General features: G+C 44.3%; 1 protein-coding gene across 1 annotated transcript; it reads right to left on the minus strand.

Annotated features, from left to right (window-relative positions):
* Positions 1 to 647: 647 nt before the first annotated feature.
* mxd4 (MAX dimerization protein 4) lies at positions 648 to 24,330 on the minus strand. Its single transcript, XM_073473229.1, has 6 exons — positions 24,070 to 24,330; positions 23,372 to 23,471; positions 19,633 to 19,662; positions 7,069 to 7,183; positions 5,024 to 5,186; positions 648 to 3,713 (listed from the first exon to the last, which is right to left on the minus strand). The coding sequence occupies exons 1-6, from the start codon at positions 24,131 to 24,133 to the stop codon at positions 3,547 to 3,549; spliced, it is 639 nt and encodes a 212-aa protein (XP_073329330.1). The 5' UTR covers positions 24,134 to 24,330; the 3' UTR covers positions 648 to 3,546.
* Between the last annotated feature and the right edge of the window lie 372 nt (positions 24,331 to 24,702).

Genomic DNA, 24,702 nt, shown 5'->3' on the forward strand with positions numbered 1-24,702 from the left:
GACATGAATGTAAACTCTCAATGACGAAAAGAATAAAAACAGCTTTTCAAAAAAAAAAAAGAAATCTCGATTTTTTTTTTGTTGCCCTCCTGCAGTGTATGGAGAGAGTGCAGATAGGAGGTAAAATTCATCAAAATAAAATATCGAGTTGGTCACCAAAAAAAAAAAAAAAAAAAAAATGCACCACAGAGTCAAAAGCAAAACCACCTGCTTGTCTTTTAAAAAACCCTGCCCGCCCACCCTCCCCTCAGAAAGCACACGATGGTAAATATTGCTGTGTCTCAAGAGGTCCCCTGATCAACGGGTAACACTATTTCTGGGACGGACCACTGGGAGCTGCGGAGGATAACACCTTAAGCTGCCATCGATTGGATTATTCTTTTATCGCTCCTCTCCCAGTGACTCCCAATTGAACAAACACATAGTCAACATACAATAATAGTAAAATGACAAAAAAAAAACATGCGCTTCAAGCCCAGAAGTTTTGAACCCCGTCGGTGACCATTCGGGGCGACTGGAAGCTGCCATGGGAGTTTACCAGTGTGTTTTTTTTTTTATTATAAATTTTTCTGCGACAGAGGCGGCACTGGCAGACGAGCGGGCGTCAAGAGGGTGGGGAGTGCCTGGACGAGGGTGTACTACAACAGCGGCTTCTCAGTAGAGAACAAAGGGGCTTTTTTCGTCTTCTTCTTCTTTTTTTTTTTTGAAACTTTATTTAAAATGAGGTCCTCTCTTCAAGTGCCCCCTTGCTCACGGAAGTGTTTTGGCATGGTGAGGGTTGAAATGGAAGTTTTCAGCCCCGCCGGAGGACGAGAAGAGGGAGGAGGGGGAGGAGGAGGAGGAGGGGGGAGTGTGACCTGAGTAGGGAGGAGGGAGGAGGAGGAGGAGGAGGAGGGAAGTCGAAGGCTCACCAAGGCACAGAATGACAGCAGGAGAGTCACCCAAAGGGAGAGGGGCCAGTGTATCAGCTCCCCTGCCCCCACTCTCCCTTCAACAAGCCTGGCCTCATGTCTGTCTGTCTCTCATATATATTTATTCATATACTGTATATATAGATAGATATACTCACTCTTTTTTGTCTTTTCATTACAAGAGAACATTTAGGAAAATATAATACAAAATTTAATACAAGAAATATAGACTACACTGGCTTATATCACTTTTAGTGATGCGTAGCTTCTTCTGTATGCAAGTTTTTTTTGTTTTCTTTTGAGTCTTTTGTTGATTTTTTTTTTTTTTTGGTCAGACCTGCCGTGGTGGACTGGCCCTAGTTTTTGTAAGTGTCGGGACGCCAAGCTCCAAAAACTGCCACAGACTGAGGCCTAAAGATTATTAAATGGTCAGAGAGCTACAGAAGCGCCTCCTCCGTCAATAGTGACTATTGTGCATGAGTTACAGACGAGTTAGAGAAGAAATTGCATCTACGTTGGTCTTCAGCAGTGCCCACAAGCTCCAGAAACAAGCAACAGAGAGAAAATAAGATCATTCGCATCGTTATAGAAATCAAAAGCTCAACTGGATGTGATTAGTTTGCGAACTAAGCTAAAATGAACACCTCTACACAGAACAAATCATTAGAGCTGGCCCTTTTTTTTTTTCTTTTCAGATTTTTTCTCCACTTTCACAGCTTTGACTTGTTGATCGGAACAAAACAAAATCCAGACACACATGAGTGAACGCTGCTTGAAAAAGTAACGAAGCTGTAGAGAAATGCAAATTGTGGATTAACGGCGTCGTGAGCGTAGAGACGGATCCATTAGTGAAAAAAGAAAAAGGGGAACTGCCCCTTTTTCTGCAGGTCCGCTCTCTGCGGGCGCCGTCTACAAGGTAAAAAAGTCTCCCATGACACCTCGTGGTCCATCAGAATCGTTTAAACACTCAGAGGAAGCATCCTTCCTCTTGTATTTATTGCTACATCAATTCGCTACTGAGGAAACACAAGACTTGAATCAATCTTTTCAGGAATAGAGTTTTAGTTCTGAGGCAACTCCTTTTTTTTAATTTGATTTAGTAGTCCATCCACACCATAGGGTGGTATAGTGTAGTGGTCAGTAGTGTGGAGTAGTGGTTAGGCAGCCCAACCAGAGGGAGACATGAGGGTTTGGACAGTAACTGTACATCTATTTACATTCTTTCTTCTCTGCTACAGCTCCGTCACTTTTTCAGCTCGTCTTTGGCCAAAGATCGGCCACATTTGGTGATAAAGACGTGACTACGTGTGCAGAAGTAGCTGTTGGAAAAGTCTCACTTTAGGTTACGTGGACACAGTCCTAAAGGGCGGAGAAATTCAAAGAATACTTTTACATTTTGGGAAGTTGGCTCATAAGATTGACACCACTCTCATGTCTGTTTGCTTAAATCAAGCTAAAGCCAGCAGCTGTTTAGCGTAGCTTAGCATAAAGACTGGGAACGAGGGGAAACGTCGAGCCTGGTTCTGTCCAAAATTTTAATAAATTCACCACAAAAGCTCACTAATTGACATGTCATATCTTGTTTGTTAAATCCATTTAAAGTTACTGTTTTACGGAGGTTTACATGCCCAACTGTTTCTTGGCCAGAAGCAGTGACTTCCTCATAACCTCCCGTCAAACAGCACCTTGTAGGTTTTACACTTCAATTTATTTACGGATCAAACAAGCAAGATATAACATGCTAATTAGTGAGCTTTCTAAGGACAGAGCCAGGCTAGCTGTTTCCCCGTTTGAAGTCTTTATGCTGAGCTAAGTTAAGCTAATTGGCTGCTAGCTCCAGCTTCAAATAAGTGGTAGTGATTTTCTCATCTAACTCTCGGCACGAAGGCGAATAAATATATTTCCCAAAAATGTCAAACTATTCCTTTAATCTTTAACCGTTTCTCAGCAGTGAGATTGTCCACAGCTACTCCTGTTAATCTTGTGTAAAGGAAAGATACTGTATGATGTAAATAACTGTTTGTTGCATTTATTGCTGAACAAACCGAAGTGCTTTACCTTTTACATCACAAACTTTGTGCAAAAGCTTTGTCTGTGTGTTATTGCCTCATAGAGATGACACAAAGCTTATATTTTGTTTTTGACCTCTCTTTAACTCACTTGGTTTCTCTCTCTTTTGCGCACGCACGCACACACACCCAAACACACACGCATACCTAAAAAAAATCCTGATCAACAAGTCAAAGCTGTCTACCACACCACAGAAGTCCCCATCAAAACCACAAATTCTGCTCCGCTCGCTCTCTCTCTCTCTCTCTCTCTGAGCCTGCAGCAACACTAGGTAGGAATTGCGAGGGCAGCGGGAGGGCAGGGCGTGTCAGGAGGGGCAGGTTCAGGCAGGATACAGTAGGGTGAGGTAGGGTCAGTGGTCAGGAGGGTCAGGAAGGCTTGAGTGGCATTTGAGCCCCATGTGCTTCCTGGAGAGCCGGGGCCAGGAAAGGAGGAACAGATTCAGGGTGTACCGCCGTCGTGGACTGGTCTGATGTAGGTAGTGGGCAGCGTTGGCAATTGCAAATGGTCGGGGAGGGAAGCATGGGTGGGGGGGGGGTTGGAAGCTGGATGGCCGCGCGGTGTTTTAACAGTGGTGCGGCTGCAGTCTGTGGGAATGTGTGGCTGTGTAGCTGGTGTCGCTGGAGCTGCTCTGGAGGCTGTAGTGGTCCTCCTCCTCCTCCTCGCCGTCGCTGATGCTGTCCACACTGTCCGCTTCAACAGGGGTGAACTCCATGCCCTCGATGTCCACCTCTGTACGTAAAAAAGAGAAAATACACCAGGTTATTTCCAGTACTGCTCGAAAACGGAACAAGAGAGGGGGAAATGTTTATTTCCACCCAACTGTGGGTATATTTATTAGGGAGCCTGCTGCGCCTGTGGATTAAACCCGGATTTAGGCAGCCATTAACTCTGGGCAAACAGGCAGATCTTTGTGCTCCCATGGCTAATCCTCATCCATTGATAAACAACTGCATGTGTGTTTACCTCGTCCAGGATTAGTAAACATACTGTAACAGTCCGAGCTAAGCATTTCAGGGGAGTCTGTGACACTGGTGTGCAGCACGTTGCATCCCTTCAGCTCGAGTTATGGTCAAAAAGAAGTGGATCATACGACCATATGAAGCGTTTGTAGCTGTTCTGAACGGCCACACTCGATCGTAGAGAGGGGTGAGACAGGATGAAATATGGGAATGAGGGCACACATTTTCAATCTGGTCCTGTTCCGGTTCATGAACCTAATTTTGAACTTCTGAACCTGCACTTTGTGTATTGGTCGACATAGATCCGATACTACTGCGCTGAAAATGTAATATTATATTTTAAAAAGTGTATCCTGCTCACCCTGTATGGATGTGCTTGAAGTTACAAGTCGCTAGCAGTTTATGGATATTGACACGGTACACTTTGGTACGGGATGCCGCTGGGAAGCAGAGTGGTCTCGTTTCTAATGAATAAATCATGTGGTATCTGATCAGTGCAAAGATCTAGACGAGACTAGCCAATACAGATTCCAGCCAACCTGCACCAGTCCACAGTAGACCAGATGAAACGTAGTCTCCTGTCATCAGTAGCTAAAGGGCAGAGCTACATTTCTTCACCTGCAATCTGAGGTGTTAACCTCTGACCCCGGGGCATCGCCTGCAAACAAGGCCCGGGGCTAATCATCGAGTTGTTTTTCGCCTGGATCTCAGTGAGGCTCAGAGTTTATCAGTAGACAGCGAGAGGAATGCAAACAGCAAAACAGCTCTGAATGGGTTTACACTGGAGGTGAAAGCACGAATAGCAGTTATTTCCAGATATACTGTCGCTGCAGGGTATACAGTGTACGTGTCAACCTGAGCCATACCTTGGTCATTATTGATTTGCATTAAGAGGTTTTACATTTGATTTACATCTCTTTGTTACACAACAATGCCCAGGGCTGTCAACATGAAACAGTACAGCTGCACATTCTGAGTTTCTGATTATTCTCTAGAATGAAGCTACATTTTCATTTAAAGCGTTTCAGAACATGGCACGCCATCTAAACCCACTTTACTATGGCGTTTGAGTCAGCGTACCTTGCTCTGAGTCGGTAGAGATGGTGGAGCCCATGCTGTCGGTGCGGATGCGCTCAACGGATCCGGACACAGAAAGCTGCTCCAGGCGGCGTTTGAGGTAGCGATGCTCTCTCTGCAGCTGCTCCTTCACATTTAAAGCCTTCCTGTCCTGCTCTTCCAGCTTCTGCAGTGACACATAAATGAAGGAGAAGAAGAATCAGTGATAAAGTGGACTAAATAGGTGATATATCTGGTCCTGCTGTATCGATTTTTACATTCAGCTTCCTCTGGAGCCACAAAAGGCTTTATACAACTTTTTTCACATATGCAGTAGTACTCCCCAAGACCTGTGAACACACTTTAATGTGTAAAATTGGCGGAGATACCCTTTAACAATATACCTGTATACTATATTATTGTTGTAAATTCCCCCCCCTGAGAGGTCACTATGGAAGATTTCTTTCTAGTCTTGCATTACTTTGCAGAATAAATCTTAAAACTATTGTGAGGAAGCACAGAAGTAGTTCAGAAACAAATAAATCCCATTGTGACCTTTCAGGGGCTGTGTAAATAAGGTTCACAATAATACCACATTTAAATAAATATTTTCAATATTTGACATTTATCGCTGCACTAAAATAAAAGAAGGTGAAACATGTTTTACACCCACAAACGAGAAAAAACTACCTACATATATAACCACATTTTTTGTACTTTGTGCACTTTATCTTCCCACAAAACTCTTTTAAATAACACCATCTAAAAGTGTCGATGTACATTAAAAGATAAGAAGTGAGCACAAGTATACAAGAGAAGATTATCATATTGTCTTTGAAGAATCATTTCTGTTGTAAGGATTCGAGTTCATTCCAGGTGATGTTCGTGGTCTTATGACATATGAATGTGCAGGCTTATGAAATCAGTTTTTTTTTCTATCATCTCCTGCCAAAGACACGAACGAGAGCAAATTTCAACATGTTATAAGGAAGCAGCCATGCGGCTGTGTGACGTTCGGAGGTTAGAGGGTAAAAATAAACATCAAATCTTGTGAAGATTTGACTCAACTTGGGATTAGATTTTGCGCTCATTTGCATATGAAAGTTTTCGGTGGTGAATCAAAGCGAAGCCTCACCCCTCCTGATACGAGAAGACTCAATAACAGCTACGAGAATTAGCGGAATCTGTCTGAGCAGAGGGGACACACATGATAAACAGGAAATGAAGGGTTAAAACTCGCTACGTCTGGATTTTCCACCAACCGCACTGTTGCTGCTTGTAAACAGCTAGATCAGTACAGCATGTCCTAAACTGCACTTAAGATTTATAGCCCATCCTCGGCGTGACGTTAAGGATCAGATAATACTCTGCAAACGCTGATGTTCAAAGTTTTGTTGAGCCCTTAAAAGTATCTTCCATGTCTCTCAGTGTGAGCGAGCTGCAACAGTTAATGAACCGTAGAAGGAGGAGTTTAACAAACCTAACATCCAATTATGTGCTTTCACATATCTGAAGATCAGCCACCAAATGTCCTGCATATTCCACTTTGTTGACTCGTTTGTTAGGGTTTTCTCTTTTCCTTTCAGTCTTGGGAGCAATTTTTTCTGGCAGGCCCTGAACCGCTCTGATTGAAAGATTAGACAACAATATAACACTTAAAGAAGGCAAGGCAGAAAACCAAACAGCTCAGAGAAACAGGAGAAGTAGAGCATGAGTTTGGCGCTCACGAAGCTTTTCCGAGGGACTTTTATCTCGTTTTTCTTCACACTAGAGCTGAAACTGACAATTATATTGCCTCTTTAAATTATTTTTCATTGATCGATTTTTTTTTTTTTTAGGTCTAACAAGGTCTGAAGGGGAACATCTTCAAATTGCTGGTTTTGTTTGACAAAGAAACCAAAGATATAAAGATAATTTGAGGATGATTTGAGGCGGAGCCAGCAAATGTTTGACATTTTTTAGTGAACAAATAATAAATGATGGCTCTGTAAGGCTAACTTCAATCAGATATGTCTCGAGCACTTTTTCTTTTATGTGGCTGTGGTTTTTTTTTTTTTTTTTTAAAGTACCTTGATGTGCATCTTGGCCCTTTTCAGCAAGCTCAGTGTGGTGTGTCTCGTGCTGTCTGGACCTAAAGGCACCAGCTTCTTCAGCTGCTCCAAGTACAGCCGTAGTTTGGCACGTCTGCAAACACACAAGCACAAGGGTGAGTCAGCAGACATCCACCAGCAGAAAAGTGAGAAGGCACCTACACAAACAGACTGTCGAGAGCTTATCCCTTATGTCCCTGAAGGGCGAAACAAATACTGTTCCTCCCACACTCTGAGTGTCATGTTCTCCTCCTGTGATGGAAAACTGAGTACTACATGATCTGGGTTGATGCTCTGCTGGTTTGGTTTCACTAGTGACTTTTGGATTGAGTGTGAGAAGCTGCATGTTCAACGGGTTGAGGGAAATCAGAGTTTTGCTGGTTACACGTGTTCAAAAGCTTGCAGAGGCTCCGGTGAACCACTTTTAAATCCCTGTGAGAGGTTTCATCCTCTTCCGTCTTCCCTCTTCAACTTAAAATTTAATTATTTTTATCATGTCAGAAGTTCCAATGAATAAATAGTCTGAATCCCATGTAATTAAATTTAGAGCAGCGTGATTTGAGGGCGATATTTAGTTGTGCAGAATGGACCAAGATTTGCAACGGGGTCTTCCCAAACTGCACTTCAATTTACTGTACATGAACAACTGACTCATGATCTCACTCATAAATCGGACAAGTTCTGGAGACTCTGAAAACACCACCAAAACCTTTCTGAGACTCGTTTTTTTACTGCAAAGCGATGGTTAAACACCTCATTTGTACAAGCTCTTCATTTTCGCTCAGTCGTTCATAAGCGAGGACGGGGCGTGGTTCACCACTATGAGAAACTCATGATTACCACATGGGCTCAGGAAGACTTTGTAAGAACCTTTCGTTTGCAAATGATCGCACTCTGTTTTTATTGGGGGTTTGTAGTTGCCAGATGCCTCAGTGCAACCTACTGGCTTCAAAGTAACAGAGGAAGAGTCCTTAACCCACAGTGACCAGGTGCAAAAATCATTTTTGACCAAAATGACGGCCATGAGAACTTTCTCATCCGCTCTGGTCGCTCAAGACGCAAACTGTGGCCTCGGAAAACCCTGCATCCCTGCCAAAGTCCTCCAGGCCAACAACCCTGGACCCTCACAAGTAAACAGCTCCCTGGATGCGGCATTTAATTCAGTGATGATGACGAGAAGTCCAAGTTAACTTCGGTGCGGACGCTGACTAACTTTGCATGGATATTGTGTTTTATTTCAAAGGACTGCTTTTTATTTACAACATTTTTATCAGCAGATTACCCTCCCGTCTGTCCTTGGTCCATTCAGATTTGTTCATAAAGGCCTTTCAATCATCCATTAGTCAAGCTTGTCCATGAACCGTTCCTTTGTTCTGAGCTAGCCTTCCCCCATTTTCTCCCGTTCCTTTGGCTAACTCTGTCTGAACGGTAAACAAACTCCAACAATGCAAGGTCTCCACTGGCCATCGCTGCAAGCACAATAAACCTAATCAGAGAAATGAAGCTCTCTGGGGCCGGCAGCAGAGCAGAGCACACAGGGGAACACAGCGAGTACACAAGTACACACTCTTTACACATGCACACACACACACAGACACACACACATACAGAGTCTTTTCCCTGTTTCTTTTTCAGGAAGGGCGTCGCCTGTGTTTCTCACATAGAATAGGACCCTCTCACTAGCCCCGTCTGTTTCAGTTAGAGGTCAGCAGAGGCGGCCTTTGGGCAACAGGAGAGTCTCAGTGACTAAATATTATAATCCTTAAAAGATACTTGCATCTTTAATTTCCTGGGATTTGGCTGTAGCTATAAAAATGCCCCGGATTTTTAAATATATATATAAAGAGGATTAACAAAAGTGCCCTTTAAACCATCTCTACCTCTCTACAGGTGCATACAGGCACTCCCAAAAACAGGGCGTGTGAAAGTGCTCTTGGTCTTTTATTTCCTCCTCTCCCAGGGGGCAATTCCTCCCCCCCATCAGCCGAACCCCTCCGCTCCACCCTGCCAACACCAACACACCCCATCCCACTGGAAAACAAGTGTCTTCTGAGGACAGGGGCGGGGGCCCACCTCCAACCTGCCCCAGTCGAGCCACATGAAGCAATTGGACTCTGGCCAGGGGAAGCAGGGCAGGAAGGAGCTGGGGGTCTGGGGGAGAGCTAGGAGTGTTTTTTTGGAAGGGAGCGGGGTCCGAGCTCGTGGATGACTTTCACTTGGGTTGAAAAAAGGCCTCTTTGAGTGCAGTGTGCTCAGCTGCACTAGGCAGCGCTCCACACACATCATCCAAAGGGTAACTTGAGCCAATGGGCCACCATCTTGCACCCCGCTCCCCCCTCTCTCCCTCTCTTGTAATGAAAAACAAAAACAAGGCGTTCCCCCGAATACTCTGCCTGACTCCCCTCCTCCCCTCCAAGAAAACTCTGGCGTTTTTACCGACTTATTCATCACAGGCCCCACCTGTGTGCTCACCACATATTTTACCTGGCATGCAGAGGGATAGAAATGTGCACAGATGCACTTTCACCATTGCTTTTACCACATAAAAACAAACATGAATGTCTGCACTGTTTGGTATTCAAGCCTGCAGAAAATACCGCTTCTTTTCATTACACCTTAAATCAAAGGCAGACAACCAGGTGACCTGGAGGAAAACCGTACCCATGTTTTTATTGAGTTTCACTAAAGGAAAACCTTTCAAGAACAATTAAAATCCAACCAAAAGGATATTATGTAATGGAATATGCCATTCCTAACAGATGATCTAAAGTATCTCAGGACCACTGAGGAGTTTACACGATTAAGGAAATTTAGCTTCTGGCTAAAAAGGTAGGATAAAATTTTTTTACAGTAATAGCTGAAGATTTGGCAACCCAACGCTGACAGTACTCAAGGAAGTCACTGCGCATATGGCGCTGATTCCACACAAACTACCCGAAAGTTTTAGTCTCAGAAACTACCTTTTAAGAACCTAAAAGGTTCCCGAAGCCCGTTGTCATCTGTGTTTCCACTGCTGTCCAGAGACCCGTGAAGATTAAGCAAATTTGTCCACTAGCGTATGAAATAGCTTTTACACATAGGCATAGTGACTGACAGGCATCAGCACTTCTGCGATCAGAAAAGTTCAAGCTGCAGGCCTCACCCAAAAAAATCCTGTACAGTTGGGGAGTACTAACCCTTGAGCAGGGACTTTTTGGCAGGTAAAATCCTCCAAAGGTTCCCCGTTCCTGGGGAAAGTTGCGGTCGTGGAAATGTGGCGTACGGTACGACAAATGGTCATACTGTTGTGTGACTTTTGATTTTGGTCATATGTTACCAGTTTCAAAAATGTAAATATTAAAAAAGAAATACCTACTCCTTAGTGGCACTTTTCTCTCCCTACTACCCAACTGCAGCTTTTGAATAGACATAAACAAGCTCTTTCTTTTAATTGAGCTTCTCTTGCAGATGCATTAAATGCTTCACATCTTCCTTCTATCCAAAAGCTTCATGTTTCTGATGCATATCAATAAGACAGGACCTGGTTAAACCCAGCAGCGTGTCCCTGACAGCTCCCTCCCAGCGGCACATGTTCCCCTGTCGAGAGACACACTCGCTTTTTTTTCCTTCGAGTGCACACAGCAGATTTGGAGCTGGGGGTCAGGACCCTCTCTCACTCCTGATATTGTTATTCCTGAGCCGAGCCCTGGTCACGCAATGTTTATCAAATTGCCTCAAACAGCCATGCAAAGTGTGGCACCAGATGAACGTGAACGGCAGTGCCTGGCCCACGTGGTTCTGAATCACATCAAATTTTCCAATTTGTCTGGCTTGAAAATAGGACGGTCCTTTCATATTCCAGTAATGAATAGTGTCACAGTGCGGGACTATTTGTGTGGAGTCACATAAGGTTTTGTAGTGAAGGCAGATTCCTGGCTCGTGTGTGTCAACGATGTCTATGTACAATGGACAGAGAGACTCAAGATACGTGTTTTTAAAACCCAAATAATCTAATTTTAAGGCAATTTTCTGAAAAAATTGTGCACTGTTATGATGCAAAAGCAGCATTTTAGCACTGAAAAGTTATTGTGACTGCCAGAAATGAAAACTGCAAAAACAACAACAAAACAACACAGCCTTTAATTTCTTTGCAGCTGAGGATTTAATAGTAAATCTGCAATTTGATTTGCTCAGAAGTCGTGTCCGCAGGGAAATGACCACCTGACTGTTCTCACGTGCAGAGTACCACGGGATGATTCCTGTCTGATCTCCGGCCCTCCCCCCTCTTCTTCCCTCTCCATCAGTGCCAAAACAAAGCGAACGCAGAGGAGAGGGAGAGCGACAAAAAGTAACTTTTGCTCCAAACGCTGCACGCTTCTGAAACTGGAACGAGCCGTTTAAACTGCTGACTTACGCTCCAAGGTTACTGGGTGCAGACTCTCACGGATGTGCTGCTCACACTTTGGGCCTTGGAAGAACCATGAGATATCTTGTTTTGCTGCTTAAGTCAAAGGCGAGCAGTGTATCTGCAGCAGCCTGCGTATAATGAAAGGATAGTTATGTGTTCTGCACCAGTGAAAAGAGGTGACCGTGACCAGTTTTCACAGTGTCTCCACAAACACACACACACACATATACACACACACACACACACTCAGATCTGGGATTGGAGATCCATTGGTACACAATGAGCTGCAGGGCCTGAGAAGGCAAGCCAGTGCAAACAACGGGCCTTCACCCCTCACTCACTGCACTGTTTAATGAGCTCGCTGCAGCCCAGCGCATTCCTCAACCCATACGCACAGGGCCGAGTGGCTTGTCTGGCGAGGAGCCAAAGCCGCTAAACTAAGGTCAAAGGTCATCAGAAACACCACGGCAATGTTTCCTCTCGCCGCCAGAGCTGACTCGGTTTGTTCCCCGCTGAGTCTAGAGAAAAGAAAATGCTATACCAGGCCCCTGGTGTTGTTTTGACTCGAGCCCACGAGACATCAGCGTGAGGGATTCACTGCCCGGCCTGCTCGGCTTTAAGCAGGAACAATAGTGACTTAATCTGAAAATGCAATCTATCAATTTGTCATTTGACATCTCCAAAATGTCTTTAAGCCCTTAAACTGTGTTTTTAAGGGCTTAAAGGATTCCAGCCAGTTCTAATGTGGATCTTATTTTTAAAGTTTGGGCCAGAGATCTGAAAACACGATAACATTGCTAAAAAGACGTCTGATCTACTGTATTTTCCTACTTACAGGATAACTTACATTTCGGATGTTTTCACTTTAAGTTTTACCTCCGAACATGCTCTTTTTTTTTTAGGCCTAACCACTAAGTTGGTTCAAAGGTTGTATGAACATCTGGCTGCATCAGACTTGCTGTTTCTAGACATCAACAGTTAACTTGGTGAGTACAGTCTTACGGTTACAGATTTTATGGCTATAAAAAAAAAAAAGATTCAAGGTGTACTAAAAGGGAATGTTTCTTCTTTTCCCTTAAAAAAACCCATCTTTTTTAGTCATCCAATACTCTTTTCAGTAACTCTTTCATATGTTAAATATCTTATTTTGTATTTAAAGCCTTCATTTATCACTTGACTTTTCAGTAGGATCCAAAAACACCTATTCCAAAGCAAAAACTTTATGCATCTGGCTGCTTGTTTACAGCGCGGCACTGTTATGTGAAGTGAAAGTGGGGGCTGCGTTGCGTGAGTGTGATCACCAAGTTTGAGGTGGTGGAATTTGGGGTTGCCAGTGAAGTGGCTCCACATCTGGCTGGCAGGTTCCTGGGGGAGTACGACGCAGATGGAGGGACCCTACCCAGGGGCCGGCCGACAAACACAACACACGCACACACACACACACGCACACACTGGGCCTTTCAGCAGCCCTTCATCAGTCACCATCCTGCCCTGCCCTCAACATGTTTACATTGAACAGATTTCTGATGTGCCGTCAGAGGGCAGAAAAATAAGACGAAACTGGCTGAGCGGTTTGCCGCGCCTCCCATGTCTGAGACACCAGAGACACACAGGGAGGCACGAGACGCTTTTATCACGCTGATACAAGTTGAGCTGTATTTGTTTTCTGTCATCGAGGACGCCGCACCCACCTAATGTGTGCTGTGACAACTGTGAGCCGAGACAGACAAATACAAGTCCCCCCCCATAAACACATTCTCCTGGCGGCAGGAATATGGAGCTCGTTCTCACATGACTCTGCTCTCACACGCAAGCAGCAAACAACCACAACAGCAGCAGCACGCAGAGGGAGGGGCCTGCTTACTTCACAGCTCGAATGAGCTCTGCGTGCTTTGCTGGTGATTAAAACACAGGAAACTGCAGAATTAGGTAGCGCACTCGGTGTAGTAGTATTTCCACAAAACAAACTGGAATTTCCACTGGGCGTACAGGGGGGATGCCTAGCAATTAGATTCATTTGAGTTTTTGGCTTGTACTAAAACGATCCCCTGTTAGAGAGCGTGGATCATTACAAAATCCCTTCCCCAGCACAGCCGTTTTACACTGGTGTTAACAGAAAAACAGATGTCAGATAGAATTTAAAGAGCAGAGCGTGTGAGCAAACAGAGGGAGGGCTGAAGAAAGGTCTCCCTGTGCATCCCTGAATCATTTCAACACAATGTCAAATGACAGACCTGGACATTAATTGCCTTCCGCTGAGTGTGCACCGAGAAGTACATCTGCACACGTCGGACGGACTAGCAGAGACAAGTTCAGCGAGCTCAATAAACACATTCCCCTGACGAGGGGAGCTCTGGCTCTATAATGACTCCTCGTCAATGATTAACACGTAGGAATCTAGTGGCATGAGAGGATGTTTCCAGCTTCCATGTTTAGTGTAAAACTTTGTCTGTTTACGTCTGGAAGGAGGTGGGGTGGGGTCCAGTCTGAGAGTCTCGATAAAAAAACAGAAGAGGAAACATTTCTACTGCACAAAATTATCCAGATTGTGAGCCAAAACGTTCACAAACTGCCGTTGTTGTATTTGAAACTAAAACCACACCAGAGAGAATAAAGGAGAGACAAAAACAGATTGACGAGTGACAGACCGCCTGCAGCTCTAATCCGCTCTATCAATGCATAATCAAACAAATATTCGCTTGTGACTCCCTGCTTGCCAAAAACACAAGCGAGCGCCGAACGTGGAAGCGGGGCATTCAGCTCGGCCTGCTAGTTATGTGACCCCCATCCACCCACCAACTCTCCCCCCTAAACAGCCTCTCTTACTTAACTCTGCATTCCAGCGTATGTGTGCATACTCCGCTGACCTGAATTTCAGGCTGCATGCTCGACACACAGAGCAGCCACGTCCTACACTGCCTCCCGTCGCTCCCTTCGGCAACGCTCAAGAATGTCTACACTTCTCCAGGCTCACACAAGGCCTGAGGGACCCCCAACCGTTTTTTCTTCTTTCTCTAATTGTCTTTCCTTACCCTTCAAACCCAGCCCAAAGCTGTGTACGCACCTTGCTATTAAAAGTGTGTCCTGTGCTCTTGTTTTTAGGAGCATCAGCTGCTTTGTGGCGGTGAAACAAGTTTACTGACACAGAAAGGTGCAGCACCCTGCAGCGGCAACACCTGAGAGGGAGCAGGAACGTTCTCACCTAAATGTAGGTCTACGTTCTCAAATATCTCCGTGTGACAAAAAGCCTGAGAAGATCCTACACAGGCCTTACGCAAACACACAATCGTCAACAGACCGTGTACGTACGTGCAGCCTCGCTGCGATCGTGGCCGGGCGTGACCTGAGCAAGCCAGAGAGCTTCTCAGCGCCCGGTGACCTTAGGGTGGAGAAATTCCACATGTGACCTCTGCTGCTGACCTCCAGCTGTGGCTGGTTTAGGACTCTTTGTCCATATACAGCAGCCTCTCAAGAGTTGCAGCCCAGACTGTCCTGAGGCCACATCCACCCACTTCAGTAAACGCACAAGAACAGTTTGGACAAACCCAGTCTGACGTAAGGTTGGGCAATATGACGAAATATATGAGGAGAGGACAGAAATGTGTCGACCAGTTTTGCCACACGAGATAGCCTTATATTATAAATGGTTTTATTTTTGAGAGCAATATCTCAATATTAAAGTACATATACCTTAATTTTAACTTAAGTTGAAGTTCACTGATTTCATGTGAAACATACGTGTCGCTACAGATTACTGCCTGGCCTTCATGTGCCTTCATGATCCGAGCGTGTACAGGACAACATTCATTACTCTGGCTTATAAACTGCCCATGGAGGCCTAATGACTCCAGGTCACCGCACACACACGTGAGGAATGTAACTGACAGTGTGGCGTTTGAGGAACTACAAAACCCCGCGTGCAATCATGTGAGCATGTGAATGCCACACCAAAAAATCCAAACTGGAAGGAATAAAGAAGCTTTCCACTTTGTTTACATAGCTGTCTGTAAGAGACAAACATGACATTTAACTCTTTAAAGAATGCTTTCGTTTTTAAAAGCAGGATGTGGACACAGTATGACCTTAACTTCAGATGTATTTACAACGGCTGTGCAGTTTATAATCCACATTAAAATGCAGATTAACAGGATTAACAGGCCCATCAAAGCCTGGCCTGTCACAAAAGAAGATTTATACCTCAAAAGCAGAGAAACGGGCACAGATGAGTTTTGGCAGGAGGGCCAGTATAGAGTGATAAAGGCCCTCTGTGAGGAGCGAGCGCTGCCTTTCTCCTCCTTACTGCCTCAGGTTTCTGCTGACTCAGACACTTTTTAGGGGTGAGAAAAGAGAGCCACAATGAGGAGAGGGAGGGAAAAAATAACAGAAAAAACAGATGTGGTCTCCGGAGAAAGACGGAGACAAAGAAAGAAGGCATGGAGGTGAAGTAACAGGACGGCTCTCCCTCCCACCGATACGCCGTCGTAACTCAAACAGCTCAGTGAAGTGCCCGTCTGGCCTATACACACACACAGACAGGCACACACACAGGAGCTGAGCTTCACTCGAGGGGAAAGAGTTCCTCGAAGCCAAATAAGTCATCCATCACAGCTGGGAGTACGAGACACTGGGAGAGTAAATTTAATTAGAGAGAAGATTAGACCGTGACAAACTGAGTGCCTGCTCCTGTGGCCATGAAGTGCATGTAAATTTAAAGTTAAGTTCAAAAGGTGTCACACAGTTGCTGCACATTATCTGTCGCCTGACAGACATTGTAAGAGAATCCTGTTTGTTGAAATAAATGTGCAAACTTTGAGCATCATTCTGGCTGATCTCAGAAATGAAACCAAGAGCACCTGACAGTCATGGGCGGTGTCTGTGTCTGGAGAGGTAAAAATAGAAACTGTAAATCCTTTTTTCAATTGAGGGAAGCAGCACGAACATACCAGATAGAGGCCTGAGACGAGTGGACTCAGATTTCCTGTAAACAGGTGATATGTGGGAAAACAAAACCTCTGCAGTTTCGCAATGTCTTGGCGTTTCAAGAGAAGGAAACTTGTGGCGTGGAAGAGTCGTCATAGGCACGATCGAGAGCGGTTGAAGTCAGAAATGGGAAGGAAGCAATGCCAGCGAGAACAACCACACAGTAGCTTTTTGGTTGCACAGAAACGTCAAGCTGATTCTGTGCAGCCGATGCAATGATGAGAGAATAAAAAAGCAGCAGAGTCACCCTCGAGATGGTCTACACAGAGCTGTCACAGCCGCGCTCGGGCTGCAGCAGATAAGCGGGTTATGTCAGGACAGGCGACCCTGTGGGACGCTGCTGGCACCCGACCAGACGTCTCACTCTGATAGCAGGGCACAAATATATGCAGGGAGCCTCCTGAACGGCTGCCAAGGCAGCGGTCAGTTTCATGAGAGACACCTAGCATGCATATGAGAGCCTGATGTCCACAGGAAGAAGATAAATTTAGGCAAGAGAACATATGAAAGCTGTCACATTAGACACTGACACTAGCTCAAAATGGACAGATGAGTCAGAGGAGGGCTGGGTAAATTTTTAGACAAAATTCTTCGAACTTTGGCTTGTTTTGTTGATGCTGATATTTCCTTATATAATTCTGATATTCCTACAGAACATCTGGTATCAGTTGCATGTACACTCATCCTTACTTGCAAGATAACATTCGTAAACCACTATTTGACTATTCATAATACGTTCAGGGCCTTCCGGCGTCTGAACCAGACATTCATCAGTCACCTTGTCTGCCATGTGAATGTACAAACACAAGGATGGCTCTGTGCTGCACCAGCGTGAACCAAACACACCGACACATGACCAAACAAAGACAGTGAGTCAGGGCTCAAGCAGCAGCACCTCCCTGGAGTGGTGTTTGAGGGCGTGAGGGAGGTCGAGCTTTTGGAAACGATACCAGGACTGCCGTAGATTAGACGTGGCTGAAGCTCAGAGTGGATGCACATTAAACTGGTTGAACAGGACTGCTGGAAAGGAACAGGACTTTTCTTATGAATCAGCAACAGACAGACAGAGATCAACCGAGGATACTGAAAATTCCTTTGAGTACCATACCAGTAGGGCCGGAACGAATCTAACGTTTCGCTTTGAATCACTGTCTTGTATATTTTTTCTGATATTAATTCATTTGCTTTGTATGGCTGCATTTAACACATTTTTTGGTTATTGATTAATCTGCTGCTTGATTTCACAATAAATCGATAAATCTTTGTATAAAATGTAAAATTATTGTGAAAAACACTCATCACAATTCACCAGAGCCCAAAGTGATGTCTTCAAATTGCTTCGTTTGTACAATCAATGGTCCAAAACCCCAAAACTCTTCATTTACGGTCATAAATGACAAACAAAGGCAACAAATCCTCACATTTAAAAAGCAGCACGAGTTTGACAAACTTGATCAAAAAATGTATCAAATGATTAGTAAATTATCAAACTCAAATTTATTTTGATCAATCATTTGTTGCAGCTCTATTGGTCTCTAAATTGTAACAACACACTGAAAAGGGCCTGTTGCACGTCGTTCATGTGCTTGTTTTGCTAAACCAAGAACGCAAAACCAAAAGATTTCAATACACTTCATACAAAACTAAGGAAAAAAAAAAACCTCAGATTTGAGGAGCTGAAACCAGCAAATGTTTGTCACTTTTGCTTGAAAATAACGTTAAAATTGTGGTCGATTAATTTCCAGCTGGTGAACTTAATTTCACAAACTGCAACAGGAATAATACACTGTAGATGATTGTCCTAAAGCCTGAAGTCAACTTGTATGTTGGAGGTGTTGGATGCATTATGTTGCAAAGGATCACAATGATGACTAACACTGCGGGGCCTGTCATTACAAATAAAGTAGGTTGAAATGTTTCCACGGTCTGAGGTGAAAGAAAAACGACGGCAGGGTATTACTTTTAAAAACGCGTCACTAGTCGCTAAGAAGCGGTGCAGTGTGACCTGCATTTGTTCGTATTTTTATTTAAATGCTTCCGTCATGGCCAAAGCAACAGTGAACAAATAAGAGAAGTCACGATTTTACATGACACAGTGCCAGATGTTAAAAAAAAAAAAGTATTCTCTGAAAACTTGTGGCTAGTGATGGCAAAGGAAGTGAGTAACCTGATTATGGAAGACTTTACTGGCACTTGCATTTGTCAGTTTGACTGGACGTCACTTCGCTGGTAACCATGACCACACCCGTCCCCGGACGCTGAGGTAACTGTCGTGTCTCAACACCTGCAGTGTGTAATAATCAGCAGGGGCCTTCTCTGTCTCTCAGGTCAGGGAGGAATATGTCTGCACTTGTTTCTCTCTGCACTACAACACATCCATTACTCACTCACAGACATGTGACTGGCAAACCCCGATCGTTCGACGTGGTTGACAGTGTGTCATGCACACACAGCCCTGACACGCCCCTCTCGGCCTTTGCTCATATGCTGATAGTCACATCAGCTGTTTCCTAAATCCTCTGTAGCTGGCAGTTTTTTTTAAAAAAAAGAAAGCTTTGGGTGACCTTGATGCAAAAAAGCACCAAAGAAAAAAAACATTTTCCTGAAAGCAGCTCGGCTTCTTTGTATCAAAGAGGGGCTTTTGCTTCCTGACAAGAAACCCCTTTAGATCTGTAAAGTCACTTCCCCTGTTGGTGAAGTCAAAACAGAGCAAAAACAGACGTCGGTGCCTTTAATGAGCGAGAATATCACATCACCATGAGCTGAAAAAAAAACCAATGTTTGTGAACTGGAGTTAGATGCATGAGTGTGCGCGTGCCGTCTATGGGAGAGGGCCAGATTCAACCCGCTTCTGTTCACGGCGTCAGTCTGGGCCGGATTATCACATTACTGACAGGATTCCCTCTCTATACAAGGTAACGAGCTTCATCCGTAAAAAATGAAGACAGATCTAATCAACATGAGGGTGCTCTTTGAAATCAGCCTATTATCCATTTTCAGACACAACAAATTAATTGATTAAATCTCTCTGAAGATGACCCCCGATCCGATCTGGAGCTTTTGACGGAGAGGAAAACATCTGACATGTGACTGTAACAAAGGGTTCAAAAGGGTGCCGGGCGCATGCAAATCAGACAAACGTGAGAGAGGTCAAAGGGCCTCAGATGTCACCTTACCTGTGTTTCTCCAGCTCATTGTGCGACGATCTGAAAGGACACAGACAAAAGACAAGGATTAGCGTCAGGTGCGCCACAATACTACACAAAGACTTAAAATCAGATGAGAGTCAGGATGTGGTGTGATGAATAATCCCAAGGTGTGAGGCCTGGTTAGTTAATGTTTTGATCTCAACATGAGACAGATGAAAGTAAGAAGTTTGGAAGAAACAGGAGATCTGAGGAACATTCGGGAAAAAATATGTCAAGACATCAAAGAACTGTGTCGATTCGCCTCTGGCTTCAGGCTTCAAGGCTTTTGAATTTTGCTGTAAGCTGCTGCTGTACAATAAAGTTTTACCTGAGAGAAAATGTAAATAACGGGTTTTATATGCTGCACATTCATTCATTTGCAGAGGATTTAAGTGGAGCCTGATCGATGTATCCGTTGGTCGATGTTGGCCTATCACACATATATCGCTGTTGGCGTTCATGTTGCTGGATATGCACAGATATATATATTTTTGGGATGTTATAATGCAGAAAAAGATGTTTGGGGTCACTTAGACTTTCCCTGTAAAGTTTACTCTTTCAGTGTGCTGGTGTCATTTTTGACGATGAAGTTTATGGTTAAAGTGTAAAATACCCTGCCTCGGTTACATATTTATATCAGGCCTCAAAAACAGAGTACTGGTCGTGCTCTAGAATTAAGGTCACAAACACAAAGTGTGGAAAAACAGAGCTTTTTAAATCTTTTTCCATGTCTGTGTGACATCTGTCAGATAGTGTGAGCGGAGGGCAAAAATGAGCCTGGGAGAGAGAGAGAGAGAGCAGTATCTGTGACACTGCACAACAACCCCCCACCCTCTACACTCCCCCCTCTCACACACACACACACAAACAGCATGCACACACACACACACTGCTGGTGTTGCTGCACACAGCATGGACATGGGATAAAAACACACTCAGACGTCTGGAGGCCGAGACGCTGCAGAATTCCTCAGCGTGTGGGCTATTCCGAGGAGAGCCCCTGTCCTGATGTGCAGCGAGGACACTGCAGTCCATCTGAAACAGGCCCTCTGTTCATGAGACCGCCATGGATACCACCACGGCAATAAAAACAAAAACAGCAACAACAAAAGGCCAGACAGACAACAAGCCTTTTCAAATTTTTTTCCGCTGTTTGAGAGCCCTTGTGCTCGTGAAGCAGGGGTTCCCACAGCTGTGTCGAGGAGACTTCTGCACAGCGAAAAAAAAAAAAAAAGCGGGTTACAGTTGAACGTGCAACTGGGATAATGTGGCGTCTGCACAAAAACATCCCAGACGGAGCTCTGGATGTCGCACTGCTGCGAATAAACTTGATCCAAAAAGGACAACAAAGAGCTTTATGTCATCATGCAGGAAGTTTTGCTATTCAAACGTTTCCCCTAATTGGGGAAACGCCCCAGTCAAAGCACAGGGCATGACCAGGAAATCATATAGCAGATTGACAAGGAAGAGTATGCACATGGTTAACACACACCTTTACATGTTATGTAAAAGAATGATGTGGCATGCAAATGTCTCTGCTGTCATAAACTTGGCCCTGCTGATCAAAGGCCTGTGAATTAGCCTTATATCGCCCTTTTTATGGAGCATAACGCTGCCAAACGCTGCTCGTCCTCAGAGCACCTCGCATATGTTCTCCCACATTGGCAGCGAAGGATTTCATGGATCCAAAAGAAGCAAAGCAGGTTTTTTCATGTCATCTGCTCTATTTATACTTTTAATTTCACATCTAGCGTGACAAGGGGGTGCAGCAGGAAAGCTCTGTCTTTTTTTTAAGGAGCATTTTGATCTACGAGCAGTCTACGAGTAAAAACAAAAAGGAATCTCAAGCAGGGTTTCTTCTCTCTATGTGCAGACTTTTTTTTTTTCCTCCACATGCTCTGAATATTGCACCATGGCAAAACATGTTATCTGTTTTAATTTGCAGATTTAAATCATGATATCAAACGCTGAAACACCAGTTTCTGCTTCTACAAAGCAAAGCATTGTGCTGCTCAACCAACAGCCAGCTTCTGTTCAGCTGAAAATAAATGTAAAGTTCAAACATGAAACGTGTTTTTACTTCACTTCTCCCAGCATCCTGTTGATGTTTTAAAAAAAACTGCAGGAGAGTATAAAGGGAATTGGGGAATTTGCCCTCGGTGCAGTCACTAGAAGAAGTGTGTGTGTGTGTGTGTGTGTGTGTGGGGGGGGGGGGGGGGGGGGGGGGGGGGGGCATGCCTGGTGCTGGTGTGTGTCACAGTGTGTAAGTGTCTGTTTCAGCCACCACACCCACCTGCCACATCGCCACACACACCCTCACACACACTAACACACACTTTAAAATAATTGTGCTCCTCTGTCAGAGACTGAATAAAAGGAATGTGGAGGAGAGTGCATTGTCATTCATAACAATATCAGTTTCAAATTCACAAAAGTCTACGCCTTTAAAGGGAGTGTAATGACAACAGTGATACTATGCCGTACGTGCACTGACGTAACTCACTACTGAGGAAATACACTGCGCTTCCCTAAACTAATATTAGCCAATGGGAGATTTGACTTTTTCATCAGATCTTGATGTGCCAGAGCTCTTGGTGATGAAACTTCAAGCGAATGTTTCAGGAGAATTCCAACGAAAAAACATTAACAGAAGAATGACATGAAATAATCCTACGAAAATGTATTTACATGTAGCCTAGGATGTAAAGTCCCCAAGTTAGGGTCATGTGACTTCAAGATAAAAAGGGATTCATGATGAGGGCGCGCCCAATATTTGATCGATCAGTTTAAACCCTCTTAGAAAAACATAGTGAAAGAAAGGATTAATCAATTAATTGATCGAAAGATAATCGATTGAATTATGCATGACTGTCAGCTAAGAATCTTTGGCTTTTGGATTGATGATTGGACAAATCAAGTGATTTAAGTGGGAAATTCCTTTTTTTAATCTAAATGGCAAAACAATTAATTGATTAATCGATAACATAATTGGCAGATTAGTCAATAATGTTTACAATTAAAGGTTAACGTGCTGAGGTTTTAATGACCTTTAACCAGCTGTCCAACCCGAAAGTGAAACTCATGTCCTCCTGTATTACTTTATGGCCTTGCAGCAGTATCTGCAGGCTGTAACAGCACATGAATGGGGTCAAACTCTGCACGAACCCGCCTTAATGACACTTTAATGAGGAGAGAATGAAAAGCAATCGATACTTCCGATCAGGAGCTTCGATCCACGACGGCAACGGTGCAAATCTAAAAAAAAAACGCGTGTGAGGAGGTGGAGGAAGGAGACTTTCATTTGACATCACACACACACACACACCAAAACCCACATGAAAATAAAAAGGCATTTCAAAGCTCTGCACTGGTGTTTGAGTGATAACCGTGTGAGACAGGGTGCAGAAATGAAAGGTTATTACACGTCCATGTGTGTTTTCTTAGCTCGGGGAGGGTTTGAGGTGTGTGTGTGTGTGTGTGAGACAGAGAGAGAGAGAGACTGTGTGTGTGTGAAACAGAGAGAGAGTGGGAGCAGCAGAGTTGACAGTGTACGCGTGGCAGTGTTTATTGGACAGACCAAAACAGAGAGCCCAGCCCAGGCAGGCAGCAGAGAGATGGCAGTGTGCATGAAAACAGCTCTCCTGCTCCACTTATGTGCATGTGTTTTTTTTTACCCTATAAGGTGAAACAAATGAGGGGGGGATGAAACAGCGAGAGTTATATTTACCTATTGTTCTGAGTTTTTCTGGAAATTGGCGAGGCTTTCGTTTTCTTTCTGGAAAAGTCGCTACTGTACGGTAAAACAGACGCATACCCGTGCTCTGCCTCTATGGAGAGAAACAAACAAGACACACGTTAATGCACTGTGCAGAGAATAAGCTGTCAGTGAGTCACATAGCAAAACATGACATTGCTGGGAGAGGCTAGAGGAGCAAAGCGTGATCGATCATCAATAATCGCTTCCAATACAGCCATACAGACCTCCATCGAGGTCTACATTTCACACAATCGAGGCTACGTGAGCACGTTTGAAGCATCTGTCATTTTGATACAGGCTCACATTTTCAATGTCACTCTTGTTTACTCATTTCCGACGAGCTAACGCACAAAACACACCGCATACTGAGTGAACACAACACACGTCCTGTGACAGACGTACAGCAAACACAGCTCATAAACACATGACACGCTTTCCAAGTCATAAAATAAAGCTAGGATACAGGCTGCTAGGTCCACTTTGCTCCCAAATGTCCTGCCCCATGTCCCATTGTCTGTAAAGTGACATCATACCTGCACTATGTCCGGGCACGTTAAAACTTTACACACACACACAGATATTAAGCTAGCTGCCATCCTTAACGACCCATTCACGAGCTAAACGTTAGCTTAGAAATGCTGTCAACTTCTCAGTTAAGCTTGAAATACCTCTGTCTCTTCTTTCCAAGTACTCTGCAGCCTCCAGCAGAATTAAAAGAGAATTAAGTTCCATCTTGTTGTTGTCTCGTTATATATATATATATTAAAAAAAATAGAAGTAATCTATTTACACAAATGTACACGTCATGAAGTAATGGAATGGAGATTTTAAAAACTGTGTCACAGCGATGTATGAGCGCTGCTATATTCAGTTCTGAGTCTTGATGACTCCAAACTACAGTCAGTATCAACAGCACCTAACTAAAACTCAGGGGAGGTGACTGATCGCACCGTTGGCCAATCAGAAAAGCCGGCGGGCGGGCTCTCCGGGTGTGTCTTAGCCTATGAGCAGGCTGAGAACGGTGAGGCGCGATTTGATTGGCTTGACGGCGTAAAAGTCATTAGGGACATACCCTAGCAACAGCCCGAGCCGCCCGCCCCCTCCGCAGCTGAGTGGTTTGACACGGACACAAGCGGCCTCTGATTGGCTGGGATGAATTCTGGGCGTGTGTCATAGTTGAACTTGGGGTGTTGTTTTGGTTGCCAAATGTGATAACTTCTCAAAAAAAAAAGTACGCTTTTGGATTTGGAGCGTGAGTAAACTATATTCAACGGCCAGTCAGTCAGCAAGGCTGTTATAAT

This window comes from Pagrus major, chromosome 1, assembly GCF_040436345.1.
Source record: "Pagrus major chromosome 1, Pma_NU_1.0".
Classification (NCBI taxonomy): domain Eukaryota; kingdom Metazoa; phylum Chordata; class Actinopteri; order Spariformes; family Sparidae; genus Pagrus; species Pagrus major.

Coding starts and splice junctions, on each gene's coding strand:
- mxd4 (XM_073473229.1), bottom strand. CDS start 24,133: ATGGAACTTAATTCTCTTTTAATTCTGCTGGAGGCTGCAGAGTACTTG. Junction 7,184..19,632: donor AATGAGCTGGAGAAACACAG/GTAAGGTGACAT, acceptor GTGTGTTTGCAG/ACGTGCCAAACTACGGCTGT. Junction 3,714..5,023: donor CTCTACCGACTCAGAGCAAG/GTACGCTGACTC, acceptor TTTTACGTACAG/AGGTGGACATCGAGGGCATG.